This window comes from Talpa occidentalis, unplaced genomic scaffold (genome assembly GCF_014898055.3).
Source record: "Talpa occidentalis isolate TD23 unplaced genomic scaffold, MPIMG_talOcc4v2.1 talOcc4.2, whole genome shotgun sequence".
Lineage (NCBI taxonomy): Eukaryota > Metazoa > Chordata > Mammalia > Eulipotyphla > Talpidae > Talpa > Talpa occidentalis.
Window position 1 is genome coordinate 55,706,341 of NW_023602073.1, and position 15,024 is coordinate 55,721,364.

The following is a 15,024-nucleotide window of genomic DNA, read 5'->3' on the forward strand; positions in this document are numbered from 1 at the left end:
TTTAAAGACTTAAAGGATTTTTATCAACTTTATTTGGATTGTGATTCAAAGAAATACAAAAAAAAAAAAAAAACAAAAAAACAAAAAAAAAAAAAACCTCTAGAAGGCCTGAGAAGTGAGTAAATATTTGATGATGATGGGAATAAATATTAATTTTTAGATGTAATCATAGAATAGTGATTTTTTTTTTAAAAGATTTATTTATTTATTTATACAAGAACTGGGGTACAGGCCAGATGCATGGGAGGGTGAGAGGATTCACCAGAGACAGAGCGGGGAACAAGAACAGGCAGACTGACGAAATACACTGCTGAGGGGAGCAGCAGGTGAGACAGGAGAGGTCTGCCGCGCCATGTGGGACCCTCGCCAGCTGGCCGGTGCTGCAGAGGCTGCGGACAGCTTCACTGTGCGGGGCTCAACCGCCTGCACCCCCAGGGGAGGCCCTAGTGATTGTATTTTTAAGAGCCCTTATCTTTTAGGATTATATACTAAAAACGTTTGCAGATGAAATCTTATGCTATCTGAAACTATTTCAAAAGAATCCAGATGATGAGGAAGGAGCAAGTAAAGTAGAAATGAAGCAAGTGAATGAGATGGAAACAAGTGAAAATGTTGATCAACTCATGATGTATAGATACCAAAAAATTCATTTATTATTCTCTGCATGTTTGTATGTTTAAAATTTTCTATAACAAAAACTTCTAAAAACAGATGGTAGGCATAAATAAACCAGATAAAGCAAAAGAGAAAAAACAAAGCTTTTTAACATCAGACTAAATATATTGATCAGATTGTGCTGCTTGTAACAAAAAGAAGCTTAAGAAGAATGGCGCCATGACAGTTCCAAGATCAGAAGGGTAATGGGGAGCAGTGTGCCCCAGATGACAGTGTGTCACAGTGATCAACTCGGCGAGATGGAACCAAGGCAAATGCCCTCCCTTCTCTTTCCAAGGCAAAGACTGTCATTAAAGGGGAAATTACTCCCTTGCAGAGTAAGTACTATCCCCTTTTGTGGATGAGAAACCTGATGCTCATATTAAATAAGCAAAGCACCACTGGCAAGCTAAATGAAGAAGCCCTTGTTAGGAACATGGAGAGGCCTCTCGCCAGCCAACATCCGAACCATTCACTCTTGGCCCTAAGTCTGCTCAGCCCTCCCTAACCTAGACTGTCGCCAGTGCAAGCTTTTTCACTACAGGAGCTCTCTATCACCAGGGCTCCAACTAAATGTATTATTTGCCATCTGCTCCCTAAACCTAATATCTCCTAAACATGTTTCTTAGTCTTTACTTATTTGCTTCAGTAGATTTTCAATTTTGAACAATAAAGAAAATCTTGAGGCATTAATAAAAATAAATACAGCTAGAAAGTTGCAGAGTCATAAGATAGAATCATAGGTATATCTTATTTAGTGAGAAGAACTGACCTAGTACCTGACCCAGCACAATAGCCCAGATCCCGGGGAGACATGCTCACAACGTGTAAACATACCACAATGACCCAAATACTTCAGCCCAAGTTGCCCTGGAGTGTAAGCCCTTTGTAAATGAAATGGTGAGATCTGGAACATGATCTTTCTACCGGCAGCCACTGTGTCCAATGTGGCTTTTATCTGTGAAACATTCGAAAACCACTAGTCTTTCTTGGGAATCAAAAGACCTTCCACCTGGAAGTGAGCTATTACTAAGAGAAAGAGAGGTCAGAGCAAAGTAAACAAATGGATGGCCATGCTCCAGTCACCTGAGGGAAGGCCGTGTGATGAGCTGGCTCTCACTCAGGCCGATTTTATCATGTGAGCTGTTTGGGGGGGTACCCTAAAGGAGGCGCCCCAAAGAATGTCCCTGGTCTTCATTCAAGGACTATTGGACAGGTCTTCTCTACTGAGAAGGCAGTCTGCTGACAGGGCCAGTTCCCACAAAACTACCCTGAAGATGAGCAAAAAGGTAAAAGAAAGCCAACTGCAACACCCAAGGGTGACTTCTACTCACTTCAACAGATTTGTGCTGGGAAACATCATGGCAGCTTATGCACGGGCATGCTCCATGAGCAGCACAACTGGTCAAGAAGCTAGGCTGTGTCCTGACACTCACTCCCTGCTGGTCATGCCAAGCTTGCAGGAATAGGGACTGGAGTCACCATTCCCTCCCACACAAGAACTTCCTTCTGAGGCATCTAGAACCTTGCTTTGATCCACTTCCCTCCCCACCTGTCTCCACCCACCCTGATCCACTCAGAAACTACAAATCCCAGCATGCCAAGCAACCAATGGAGGGGGGACTATGGGGATATGCAGTCCTCTGTCTTATGAGATACCGATGCTCCCAGGGACAGTGATCTAAGTGGTCCAGATGTTACACATTGGTTTTTGACTATAAGACACAGGCACCAAAAATATCAGCCCAAAGCTAAAAAGCAGCTGCGAGGATGTGACTGATAGGCTAAAGGCCCCATCCCCACAGCCTTGGCCCTATAATCTCACTGACTGTCCCTCCCAGTCTTCTCCCCTAAGCGTCCAACCTGCTGTCAGTGTGTGTCTTGTTCAGGCCCTTCAAACCCTCATCACATCACTCCGTATATGTGGCACACAACCCCACCATATCACTTACCTTTCAGACATGTCAGTGATTCCTCTTCATTATTGGGTTCAAGTTTAACTTCTTTGAGAGGCAATAAAGACAGGTGGGAACCCAGCCCCTCTCATAAGAGTCTGTGTTCTGATCCAATCAAACCCAAAGTAGCTCCCCAAATCTCTGCCTCTCTCTCTTTTATTTCCTCCCCACCCCCGCTGCCCACAAGTCACTGGGACCAGCACACATATGACAGGGCACGTTCACTACCCACGCCCCACCCCACCCTGAGCTTGGAGCCAGACCCGGGCTTGCCCCAGGGAGGGAGAAGATCCTCCCGCAGGAGAGGGCTGTGGTGCTGGCGTCCTCGGCGGCAGCTTGGCACAGACGGCCTGTAAAACTGTTCTGTGGGTTGGTTGGCATAGTAATTGAATGGGCTTCTGTGGGTTGGCCTGAGAACTAACCGCCGTGTATAAATATTATCTGAATGAAAGTGTGGGGTTGTTTCCATGGAGAAAAGCCCTGTGAGCTCAGAGCATCTGACCAAAAGTGACCTTGGGGACACTCCTCTTTGTGCTCTGCGGCCGACCTCGGGGTGCGGCTGCAACTGCGGAGAAAGCCCCAGAGAAATCTCAGCCCGGCGGGCGCGGCCGGCAGCCGGTGGGGGAGTTGGCGCGCCGGCCGGCCAGGCTCTTCAGCTGGGGCCGGCAAGGAGGCCCGGCTGGGGTCTGGAGCCTTGAAACTTGGAGACTGAGACGGAGGGCATGGCGATCCCAGAAGCCTCATCCATTGCCTGACCCCAAAAGCACTAGGTCAGGGGCGTCCCTTCAGTCTGGCCTCCTCCGGGGCTGGGCGCAGCGGCCGCGAGGGTCTGGCGGGCGAGAGGGCGGGCGCGACCCGTCGTCTGGCTCCGCTCGCCCCTCCGCGGGGCGCGGCCTCCGCGGGCACCAGGGGGCAGCAGAGGGCGCGGGCGGCGCAGCCGGGGCGCCGGCGCGGAGGAGGGGCTCTCACCCCGCGGGGAGGGGGCGCCCACCCACCGCCGGTGCGCCGCGCGTCTCCAGGCCCGCGGGGTACAGTTAATTCCGCCCCAGAACGGGTGAGAGCCTGGAAACGCAGCGCGAGGATGGAAAGTCCCAGAAGAGGCGGGAGGCAGCGAGGGAGCCCTGCCAAGAGACCCTGTCCTGGGCCCAGGGACTGGCCCGGACGCCTGGCCCGGAGGACCCGCTGAGCACGGCTGAGTGGGGCCACTGCAGGAGTCAGTGGGGACCGCACAGAGTGGAGGAGACAGCGAGGACTGTCTAGACACAACAAACAGCCTGGAAAGGGTGTTGACGCCAAAGTACACAGGAGTGGGGGCAGGGCCCCAGCGCTGGCTTTTTGTGACAGGACGTCACAAGCCTGACAGGGATGAGGTGACCAGAGGTCCAGGTGCTATGAGCCTTGTCACCTCAGTCACCTGCACCTTGCAGACAGTTTAGACCCCCCCCCCCATCTGAGGCTCCTCCAGGGAAGGGGGAGCCTGGAGCTCGTGTTGAAGGAGGAATCTGGGAATCACCCAGAGCCAGTCCAGCGCCAGCGCCTCGTTCCCACCAGATGCCACTGGGAATTTGTTTGTAATTCTGTCCTTGTCAGCGTTATGACACCCTGTCAGCGTTATGGGGCCCGAACACCCCAACTGGACAGGACCGCCAGGAAAGAGGAAATAAGCCATCCTTTCTGGCAACAGCTCAGCCAAGACAGACCATGGGGCTGGGTGGAGATTGAAATAACAACACAAGCACCACACACACACACCCCGCGAAGAGACAATCACATTATTTAACCATCAGTCAGAATGGTCGCTGGTCATAGGGCTAAACAGGTCCTGGGAGTCCCTTCATCCACATGCCACACATTAACCCTTCAACTGCAGGATCAGGGGACATGAGGGGTGCCAGGGGAGGGACTGGGGTGGCCAGGATGGCAATGGAATACTCAGGGTGTTCAGGGCCCTAGTGATTTCCCAGCTAATGATATTTTCAATATTTCAACAGTCTGTGAAAACAGGCCCCACACATATCCCTCACTATTGCATTTCCCCCCTGGGGGACCTGGCCGGTCCCCACACAGCAGGCAGTTCCTGCAAGCCCCAGACCAAGTGAAAGACAGCAGGTGTGTGGGTCAGGGAGTCGGCACCCAGTAGGTAGGGACAAGGTGCCCCACTCTGGGCAGTCACAGCCCTGAGTCGAAGGAGACCATTATATTCCAGCATTCACAGTGGGTAGTACAGGTGGGGTGGGGGGGAGCTGGGGTTCAGCCAGAAAACCCCCCACATAGTCACTGAGAAAAACCATGAGGCCAGGATGAGGGTGCGGGGCTCACCCCTGGAGAGTGCAGCCTCCAAAGTTCGCAGAATTTTGTTGGCATTTCTCTTTATCTTTTTTGTTATTTTGTTTTCCACTCTTTAAATAATTAATATAATTACTTTTAAATACAAAATACACAGTGTCCTTTCTCTTCTCTTCCTCTTGTTTGGGGTGACTGGGAGATGAGTTTTAAATAAGGATTTCAGCTGTCTTAACAGGTCACAGGCTCCAGGGGGGAGGGCCAAGAGCCCCAGATGCCACCCCCCGGGGTTTCCTGGCACCCACTTCACCCCTCCCTGGACTGCCCCTAACAGGGGGCTCTCAGTGCCCTGGCCCAAGGCCCCCTAGATGGTGAGGAGCCCTCTTGGAGGTGGCACGGAGATGATGCTGTGGGATTCCAGGTGGGCCTGGATTTGATGGACAGGCTCAGAGAAGTCCTAGCCCATGAAGCAAACAGGCCCCAGCAGCACCCCTCCCCGCCTTGTGGGAGCCCCCAGATCTGAGAAGGAAGCGTCCAACACAGGCAGCTGCTCCAGCACAGGGGTTCGCACTTCCAGCACCGTCCGGCCCTGCTGTGTCTTAAGAGAGAGATGGAGAGGCAGTGAGCACGGTGGAAGCGCGCACACCCCACAGTTCCCCTGACCTGAGGCCAGGCTCACCTCTCCTCTGAGCACCCGAGATGCTAATCCCCCAATTTTTCACATGGTCAGTCTTGCTAAAACTTCTTCCAGAGAGTCAGGATTGGTAAAGCTGGGAAGGTGGAGTGTGTGCATGTGTGTGTGTGTGTGTGCACATATGCATGCACACATGTGCTTGTGAGCCAGTCCATGTAGCTTTGGGTTTGTCCTTGAGATGATCTGCATGTGGCAGCTGTAGGAGTCTGTGCACCTTTGTGGGTGTAACTGTGATGACAGCTGACATGATTCCATATGTGTGTATACCTGTGTGGCTCTGTCCAGGCAACTCTAGGAATGTACAGATTGGGGGTGTTGGTGTGTCCCTGTGCCTTTATGGAGGATATTTGTACCCCCATATGCCTCTTCTGAGCCCATATGATACTGGGTGATATAGCTGCGTGCACAGGGGGACACTAGCTTCTATCCTTCCCACCCGCTTTACCCCCATTTGAGCTCCCACAGGCATATCATGCACTGGGAAGCTCCCCTTGGATGCCCATACCCAAAGGGTCTTCCTCAGCCTGATTCTGGGGCCCACCCCTACCCAGCTCTTCCTGGTGCCCACCTGACAGCCATCTCTGAATTCCTTGACATAGGGGCTAGTCTCTGGGCTCAGCTCATCCTCATTGGCCCCCCGGAGCCTCAGGGGGCCATCCCGGGCCACCCCAGTGCAGGGGTAGGAGACATCCTGGTGAGCTGAGACACTGAGCAGCCGCAGGAAGGTGAGCTGGACCACGCCAACGGGGGAGCCTTCTGAGTCCACATAAGAGAACTGGCAGGAAAGAGTCTGTGTCAGGGCAGAGAGCTCCGGAGCATCTACAGAATGGGGCGGCTGAGCCAGGGTCACAAGCAAGGAAGGGGTAGGAGGATGGGCCAGAGTGGGAGCCAGGGGCCTGGGGGTCAACAACAGGCAAACTTATCTTGGGTTGTCAAGGGAAGGAAAGGGAGCAAGGAATGGAGACAGGTCAGCAGGCTCTGTACTTGTTGCGGGAGCCAGAAACCACTAGGCCTTGATGGGGTACAGCGTGGGGCAGGGTAGAGGGCAGTCAGGGGTCAGCTCTCACTTGCGTGACATCATCCCTGGGTGTCACACAGGTTTCCCCTCCTGCTGTAAAGTTGCAGAAAACCCGGAAGGCGTCCCGAGCACAGCCCTGGTTGGGGTCCACCCAGTAATCTCCTGTTGGGCCAGAGAAAGGGGAACATCAGGGCCCCCAGGTCTCAGACCCAGATGTTCTTTGCACCCATGTTCCTACACCCCCCCCATTGCTCTAAGCCCACCCAGCCCTCCCCACAATGCTGTCTCCCAATCTTTCCGCTCTCCCACCTGAGCCCCATGATACAGACCACCCTCCCTCAGTTTCCCTCATCACATTACACCCCTGCCCTATCTCTGATGTCCCTGTCCCAACAGGACCCCCAGGCTCCTCATGGGAGAAGACAGGGACACTGACACGTCATACTGGAGCAGTGCATGCAGATAGTTGACATATGTGTCCAACTGTGTAAATGCACACTCGTGTGTTCCAATGTGTATGTTTATCTAGTCCAGTAGATGTGCTGGTAGGACCGTACAGTAGCTAAAGTACTGAAATTCTTCTGACCTGGTTGGTAAAAAACAGCTGTTCCAAGCCCCTCAACCCTCACCCCTACCTCAACACCTTCCCCAAGGCCCCACCAACATGCATTCTGCTTGCCCATTCTGCACCATCCCTGCGGCCAGCACTGACCGTCGGGCAGCTCCGGGTGGCAGAGTTTCAGGTCCTGGCAGGTGCGAGCAGGGCTGTCCTGTGTCCCTGTCGGCCGTCTCATCTGCTCAATTTCTTCCCGCAGGGAGTCCAGGGAGCCAAAGATTTCCTCCAGCCCCCCAGGACTGCCCGGGGCCCCCCCAGTCGGCATGGCCTCATCTTCTTGCATCAGACGGCTACCGTCGACTGAGCGCCGAGTCTTCTTGGGCATCTGGATGGGCAGGGGCTGGATCACCTCGCCTGGAGGGCCCTGGGAGGAGGGACAGATAGAAAGGAAGAGAGGTGAGTGTGAGGGTAACGCAGAAAACAGCAGGGCAGAGGGGGGCTGTCAGAAAAGCAGGCCCTGACTCATAACTTACCGGGTGTCCTGGAGGGCCCTGGACACCCTTCTCTCCCTTGGGTCCAGCTGGGCCCTGCAAAGGAGTAAATGCGGTCATGAAGGAGTTAAGGAGTCATGTGATCAAGTTCATATGGGGTCAAATCAGCCTCTAGGATAAGCTGAGGGGCTCCCTGGGAGAGAATGTTTGTTCTGGAGAGACAGTGTCAAGTCCAGCCGGGGAGAGGGGCAGAGCTCAGAGATGGCCGCGTCACTTACTGTGGCTCCTTTGGCTCCTTTGGGGCCAGCAGGTCCCTGTGAAATGAGGAACAAGGAAGAGATAAGGTGGTCACCACAGGGGGAGGTCAGGACATGGAGGAATGAGAGGCTAGATGCTGAGTCCACACAAGTAACAGGAGCTACTACAGGAGGGACAGGCCAGAGGGAACATGGGGGTGATGGGAAGGCCCTGGAAGGAGGAACAGGAAATGCTGCAGGTCTAAGGACTCAAGGGGTTTCCAGGGCCTGAGCTCCTTCAGATCAAGGTTGCCATGGAAACCATTAGGGGATTATGGAGGGGAGAGCTGTGGGGCTTAGGAGATTTAACCAGGGAACAGATGGGGTACTCACAGGGAGGCCAGGGGGACCTCCAGGACCAATGGGGCCAGATGCTCCTGGAATACCCTAGGAAGGAGAGGGGCCTGCTTCAGTGGGGTCCTCCTCCTCACTCCCACCTCAACCCACAGCCGACTCTCCACCCAATCTGAATCCCTACCCCCATCCCCGCAGACCTCCCAGCACCCTCCTCTACTCACTGTCTCTCCCTTCTGTCCAGCGGAGCCCTGAGGGCCAGGAAGTCCCCGATCACCCTTCTCTCCCTGTTCCCCAGGGGGGCCGATCAGTCCAATGAGACCTGGGTGACCCTAGAGAAGGCACAGTGGTCAGCGGAGGCAGAGAGATGACATGTGGATGCAGAAGGAGCCCAGAGAGGGCCTCAGGCCAGAGCAGGACTGTGAACAGCTATCACCGAACAAGATCCCACCCCAAGACTGGGGTGCTGGAGGCCTGGGGCACAGCAGTGGGCACTCGGGGCCCCCATAGGTTTCAGGGGTAAAGATGAGGGAAGACAGCTGGCGACATATCTGTCACTCACCTTCTCTCCCTTGGCTCCAGCATCTCCTCTGAGGCCAGGAAGCCCTGGGGGTCCCTGTTCGGAGACAGGAAGAGATGGGCGCAAGCTCTCCCCCAACTTCCTCCAGGGCTTCAATTCATAGGCTACTATCCCAGAGGGCCCACCCATTCCAGTCACTCACCACAGGACCTGGAGGCCCAGCCTGGCCTGTAGCCCCGGGACGGCCTTGTTGACCCTGAAAATTTGAGGTGACCACAGAGATCAGGGGTGTTCCCAGACCATACCCCTCCCACCCCAGCCAAGTTCCATGACTCACCACTGAGCCTGGAAGCCCCCGCAGACCATCAGGGCCAGGCTTTCCTGCTGGGCCTGCAGGACCCACGGCACCTGTCTTCCCTGGGGCACCCACAGCACCAGGATCCCCCTGAAACACACATAAGGAGTATGTCCTAAAGGGAAGAGGAGGAGCAGGTGGGTGGACATAGAGAGTCCAAGACAAAAAGGGTACTGCAGGGTGATGGGGCCAAACCTCAAAAGGCCCGGAGCAGGAACAAAGGTAGGGGACCCCATCCCCAAAACGGGTACAATGGGTGGGGGTGGACATGGGGAAAGGCATCTCAGGAACTAGAGGGGTGGGAAGACAGAAGAATGTTCCAGCATCCAAAACAGCCTGTCCCTCACCTTGGCTCCCTTCTCTCCTTGTCGCCCCTCAGGACCAGGCGTGCCAGCAGGCCCCTGCAGGTGGAGGCAGAAAGAAGAGTAGATGAGGCAGGAGGTGGCCAGGCTCAGTACACGCAGACACACACACCGGCCCAGGCCCAGGCCCAGTAGCGGAGGCCGAGTGGTGATGGTGAGAGCCGGTGCAGCTGCACCAGCGGCTGAGACATGGAGTAGCTCTGTGCATTTGGAGAACAGCCACTTGTGTGAACACCAGCAACTAAAGCGTTAAAGCCTGGCCCTGCCAGAGCCTCCAGGAAAGCCAGCTCCTTCCTCCAGTGTCCATTCTGATTGGTCAGCACACACCACCACCCCTGGCTCGAAATACATGCCAAAGCCCAGGAACAAACACTCACATCTGTGCAGCATACTTATAAACACACCTGCCCACACATGTACACGGGGACAGCCCAATACCAGGCATCTGCCACTGCCCCATCCTCCATGTACCCTGCCCAGGGACTGCCCCTCAAGATCCCAGGTGTCCAGCCTGCTTACCCGCTTTCCAAGTGGTCCAGGGGGCCCATTCTCCCCAGTGGGACCAGGGGATCCCTAGAGAGGGAAGAATAGGAGTGGCTGTTTAGTCAGAAGCCAAAGGACCCCCCAGGATTGGAGACAGAAGTAGGGTGAGCGGTCTGAAGGCTGGGGTTCAGTGGTGGGGGAGGGGATACAGGTCACTCACAGGCTGTCCTGGCTCGCCATCCTCTCCACGATCGCCTTTAGCACCATCCTGGCCCTGCAAGGATGATGCAAGGTCAGGTGAGGCCCCACTTGACTGGCATCACCCCAAAACTGCCAACCCTTCTCCCCTCTGCCTCCCCTGCCTCCCCTCCCCCAAGCCTGTCAGCCCCACGGAGGCCTCCGTAGAGGGCCCCTCCTTGCCCTCCTGTCCCCCTCTAGATCAGACTCACCCGAGGGCCACCTTCTCCAGGAGGGCCAGGGTCACCAGGAAAACCAACAGGACCCTAATCCAGGGGAGATCAAAATTCAGGGTCACAGCTCCCTAAGCCCATCCAGGGCCAACACAGACCCCCAAGGGCACATGCCATTCTATAGGCAGAACCCACCTATATCACCCTGGCAAGAGGGTTTCTTGAACCCATTTTCCCCCACCTCATGCCTTCTTATCTTTTAGGGTATTTACCAGAGGGCACCTCTGCTTTATCATTCTCTGGATCCTGGGCCCTATACCTCCCTACCAGAAGACCCCATCCCCAGAGACTTCCTCCCACGTATCCCCCTGCTTTGGGCTCCCCTCACTCCAAAGTCCTCACTCACACACACCCATATTCCCAGGTCTCCTGTTCACAGGTCGGTCCCCCAAACTCACAGGGTTCCCTTTGGGGCCGTCATCTCCAGTGGGACCTTTAGGCCCTGGTGGTCCTGCCTCTCCCGGCTGCCCAGACTCTCCTTTCTCCCCGCGCTCCCCGCGTGGACCCTGGAGGGTGTGCAGAGGGTACAGACGACCCCAAAGCGGTCTTGAAGATCAAGGATGCAGCTTCGGCCTCCTCCTCGTCCCCTCGGAGACAGTGGGAGGCACACAGAGTCCAGCCCACAGGGGAGTGCAGGGCCCTCTTCCCTTCAGGCAAGGCGGGCAGGGCTCCCAGAGGGAGACCAGGCCTCAGAGCACGGCTAGGGGCACAGACTCCTGGGCTGCGAAGGAGCAGCAGCTCAAGGAGGGCATGGGAAAAGTGGAGTGGAGTTGAGGGGGACAAAGGGGACTTCAGAATGGGGCCTCACAGTTACCACTCACCTTGACACCTGGCTCGCCCTGGACCCCTGGAGATCCTGACTCTCCCGGCTCCCCCTGCAAGGAGATTGGGGTCAAAAACCTCCTCTGCCCCCCAAATCCTGATATTCCCCAAATCTCATACTCTTTTCTCCCTGCCCCAACCAAAATTGGTATAAGTTCAACCCTTATCCCCCCAAGACCATTCACCCCCTTCCCAGTCACAGTTACCTTCTCTCCTGGGGGGCCCAGGTTCCCAACACCTCCTGGGGGACCTTGTGGACCCTGGAAGAGGAACAGACATAGGGATCACAGCTTAGGAGGTGCCTGGACAGAGGTGGAGCCTGCCTGAGGGCCCAGGGAGTCGCCCCAGGCCAGGGCTTGCCCTTCATCTGAGAAAGGACTAGAGCTTATAGTCTGGGGAAAAGGAGGCAGAGGACTGGCCACGCCGATCTGAAGGGACAGGGGCCAAGAGGACTCACGTCAGCTCCATTGGGTCCAGCTGGGCCTCGAGGTCCTGGGGGGCCAGGTGGTCCCTGGGGAGAAGTAGATACAGCCGTGATGCGGAAGGGGAGGAGAGAAAGCATGATGGCCACGTGTGAATGGCAAATGGCAGGGGTTGGGTCAGGCATCAAGGAAGAGGGGCAGCCAGGCTAGAGGAGTGGTGGGGGACCTCACCTCACCCTCTGTCAATGGTGGTGGGGTGTTGGGGTGGGGCTGGATGGGCAGGGATGACAGTAGGTAGGGCTGGGGTCAGGAGAGGTCACACACCATCAATGGGGTCACACTCACCATAGGGCCTACATCGCCTGTTTCTCCCTTCTCCCCCGAGGGGCCTGGCAAACCCTGTGTAGCACACACAGCACAGACCCAGGTGACCCACCTACCCAAAGCCCAGCCCCAAGCCCCCCACTTCCCTTCCCCTCAAATGGCACATGCACTCCTAATCCTCCCAGCTCCCCAGTCTTCATCACCAGAGGTCGGGGTCTGGGGCAGACATCAGCCCTGGCCTAACCCCACCTCCTCAGCCCCTGGCTCCGCCCCAACTCACAGGACCCTCCACCCCGCCTTACCTGCAGGCCAATGGGTCCTGGGGGCCCATTGAATCCTCTTGTTCCTTCATCACCTTTGGCTCCAAAGTGTCCCTGGGGTCCCCGAGCTCCGGGCTCCCCATCAGCTCCCTGAGGTGGAGGGAGGGCAGGGATGGGACACAGAGATGGCCCCAGGTCAGGTGTTCTCTGTCCACAAATCTCCCCCAGAGCCGGCAGCAGGCCCAGAATCCCCCACTCCCACCCTCAACCCCAAGGCAGAGGGGAATAGCACGTCACTCACCGCTGCTCCAGGCTGCCCCACAGGACCAATGGGTCCAGGGGGTCCAGGAGGGCCCTGGGGAGAGAGAGGAGAGTCAGAGATGTCAGGATGTCAGGACGGAGAGAGAAGCGTGGTGGGAGCGAAGTTAAGGTCGGAGGTCAGAAATCAGTCATGGACACTTACGTGTTCACCCTTGTTCCCTTTGGTGCCCTTCTGTCCGGGATCTCCCACCTCACCCTGGGGGAGAAGCCAGATGAGCTATTAGAGACAGGAGCTGGGCAGAGCGGGGCGAGTAATGGGACAGGCGGGGCGCCATGCCAGCCCAGTGGCCTCATCAGGGAAGAAGACAGTCCCGGGTAGTTGGACCCCTCACCTTGTCTCCATCCTCTCCTGCCACACCTGGGGGCCCAGCGGGACCAGGAAGCCCCACAGGACCCTGCACCCCATCACGGCCAGTTGGACCAATAGGACCCTTCTCACCCTGTGGGAAGTGAAAGAAAGAGTGATGGCCTGGAGATAACCCTGACCCTCAAAAACCCCCACAGGAAACCCTCTGTGACCCAGCAGGCCCCTCCCCAGTATCTCCCCAAGGGCCCCGCACTCACCGGGACACCCTTTTCTCCAGCTGCTCCAGGGGGCCCCTGAGGTCCTGGGCGCCCTGGGGGGCCAATGGGTCCACCTGATCCTGCTGCACCTCGCTCCCCAGGGGAGCCCTGAGACAGGAGATGGACTCAGACCCCAACGAGGCGACAACATCCCACCCACACAAGAGGACCCCCCAACTGCAGTTCCCAGGGGAACAGCACAAAGGGAGTTGGTTGCAGTTGGCCCTATCCCCCGCTGCTGGCCCCACAGCCCCACCTACATCTAGATGCCACTCTGCATCCTTCCTCTCTCACCCCTTTCCTGGTTCCTCCCCTCTTCCCTCAAGAGACCCCAGACTCACTGCAGGGCCAGGAGGACCAGCTGGACCTTCATTTCCCTTCAAACCGGATCCACCCTACGAACCAGAGATGTGGGGCAACAGATGTGAGATGGGAGGGTGGGACTCCACAGGACAGGAGTAGAGGGCTGTGCAGAGGAGACTGAGAGGAGACAGGCTGAGATGGGTTGAGGGTGGGGTCTCTGAGGGGTGCCAGAATGCAGTGACTTCTTATAACCAGAGGGCTGGGGTCACACTCACAGCTGTGCCTGGAAGGCCTCTCTCTCCTGGGAAGCCCCTCAGACCAGCAGGTCCATCCTTCCCCGGTGCCCCTGGGGGTCCAGGGTCACCCTAAAAGAAAATGAAAGGTGATGAACCACAGTCATGCTCCCAAATTAGGCAGAGTGATCTCTGACCACCGCCCCCCCAAGTCCCTAATTATCTGTTCCCTTCAATACCCCAAATCTGGTCCCCCATGTCTCCTCTGACCAGCCCTTTACTGACCTTTGTTCCTTCTTTGCCAGCTGTTCCAGTCAGTCCCTGCTCTCCAGGGGGACCTGGGGGGCCAGGGTGACCTCTCTCCCCCATGGGCCCAGATTCTCCTGCTGCTCCCTGGGAAAGAGCAGAGAGACTCCAATTTCAGATGCCTCATGCTACTGTTTGTCCCAAGATGCTACCATGGCCATCCTAAAATAGCCCTCAAGAGCCCCTTTATCCCTGTCCCAAAGTTATTAGGAAATCCTGGGGTTCTCCTAGGCAGCTATGCCGATTTTAGGCCCATGTGGAGGAACTACACCACCTTGTGTCTCTGTTGAAGAACTGCCTCTTCTTTGAGACATGAGAAAATTGAAATTGGCCTAAGAAACAGGCTTAAGTTCGGAGTCCCTTCTCTAAATCCCAACCCCCACCACCTACCCCACCCCAGGGGTACAGGGGAGGCAAAGCAAAGGCAGGGCATTTCACTGGGAAGAGGGACAAGGGGGTAGGACGACTCCAGGGTCTGGGGTCCTTTCTTTCCAGAGGGCAGGCATACCTGAGGCCCCACCACCCCTGGAGGACCAGGAGGGCCGGTCTTCCCTTGGAAACCCTGACAAGAGAAGACAGAGCAGTCACAACATACAGTCAGGCACGGCCTTTGTGAGATTGTCCCAGGGTTCCTAGAGGCAGGGCAGGGTCACCACCATGTCCCTGACCCAGGTCTGAACAGTGCCAGGATCCTCTCCACCCTGCCAGGACAACCTCCCTGGTGAACCTTCCAGACAGCTCTAGAGTTTGAGGGTCTGAAGGGGTGAGGGCATCGCTTACCACTTCTCCTCTCTGGCCAGGGTGTCCCGGCAGCCCATCTTTCCCAGGGGGTCCCTAGGAGAGGTTCAGATGTCAGGGGGACTCTAGGCTAGAAGGGGATGGAAAAGAAGGACTCACAGAACCAAGGTGGGTCAGAGGTCAGAGGTCAGCTTACGGGCGGTCCTTTGGGGCCAGGAAATCCGCTGGGGCCCTGAGGTCCAGGGAGACCCTAGAAACAGAAACGGGAGAGTCAGGAGAATAGGGAGGGGTGCTAGGCAG

General features: G+C 56.2%; 1 protein-coding gene across 1 annotated transcript in view; it reads right to left on the reverse strand.

Annotated features, from left to right (window-relative positions):
• Window positions 1–4,366: 4,366 nt before the first annotated feature.
• The window catches only part of COL11A2 (collagen type XI alpha 2 chain), a 29,487-nt gene continuing 18,829 nt past the window's right edge, over window positions 4,367–15,024 (reverse strand). Inside the window, exons 36-66 of the mRNA XM_037519501.1 lie at window positions 14,921–14,974; window positions 14,767–14,820; window positions 14,495–14,548; window positions 13,966–14,073; window positions 13,723–13,812; window positions 13,486–13,539; window positions 13,145–13,252; window positions 12,913–13,020; window positions 12,723–12,776; window positions 12,561–12,614; window positions 12,302–12,409; window positions 12,021–12,074; window positions 11,711–11,764; window positions 11,460–11,513; window positions 11,253–11,306; window positions 10,830–10,937; window positions 10,411–10,464; window positions 10,182–10,235; window positions 9,998–10,051; window positions 9,464–9,517; window positions 9,099–9,206; window positions 8,964–9,017; window positions 8,804–8,857; window positions 8,466–8,573; window positions 8,281–8,334; window positions 7,930–7,965; window positions 7,694–7,747; window positions 7,317–7,584; window positions 6,654–6,766; window positions 6,155–6,361; window positions 4,367–5,490 (exon numbers count right to left, since the gene is read on the reverse strand). Coding sequence (XP_037375398.1) covers window positions 5,350–5,490; window positions 6,155–6,361; window positions 6,654–6,766; window positions 7,317–7,584; window positions 7,694–7,747; window positions 7,930–7,965; window positions 8,281–8,334; window positions 8,466–8,573; window positions 8,804–8,857; window positions 8,964–9,017; window positions 9,099–9,206; window positions 9,464–9,517; window positions 9,998–10,051; window positions 10,182–10,235; window positions 10,411–10,464; window positions 10,830–10,937; window positions 11,253–11,306; window positions 11,460–11,513; window positions 11,711–11,764; window positions 12,021–12,074; window positions 12,302–12,409; window positions 12,561–12,614; window positions 12,723–12,776; window positions 12,913–13,020; window positions 13,145–13,252; window positions 13,486–13,539; window positions 13,723–13,812; window positions 13,966–14,073; window positions 14,495–14,548; window positions 14,767–14,820; window positions 14,921–14,974 — 2,583 coding nt within the window. The 3' untranslated portion in view covers window positions 4,367–5,349. The remainder of the gene's footprint in view (window positions 5,491–6,154; window positions 6,362–6,653; window positions 6,767–7,316; window positions 7,585–7,693; window positions 7,748–7,929; window positions 7,966–8,280; window positions 8,335–8,465; window positions 8,574–8,803; window positions 8,858–8,963; window positions 9,018–9,098; window positions 9,207–9,463; window positions 9,518–9,997; window positions 10,052–10,181; window positions 10,236–10,410; window positions 10,465–10,829; window positions 10,938–11,252; window positions 11,307–11,459; window positions 11,514–11,710; window positions 11,765–12,020; window positions 12,075–12,301; window positions 12,410–12,560; window positions 12,615–12,722; window positions 12,777–12,912; window positions 13,021–13,144; window positions 13,253–13,485; window positions 13,540–13,722; window positions 13,813–13,965; window positions 14,074–14,494; window positions 14,549–14,766; window positions 14,821–14,920; window positions 14,975–15,024) is intronic.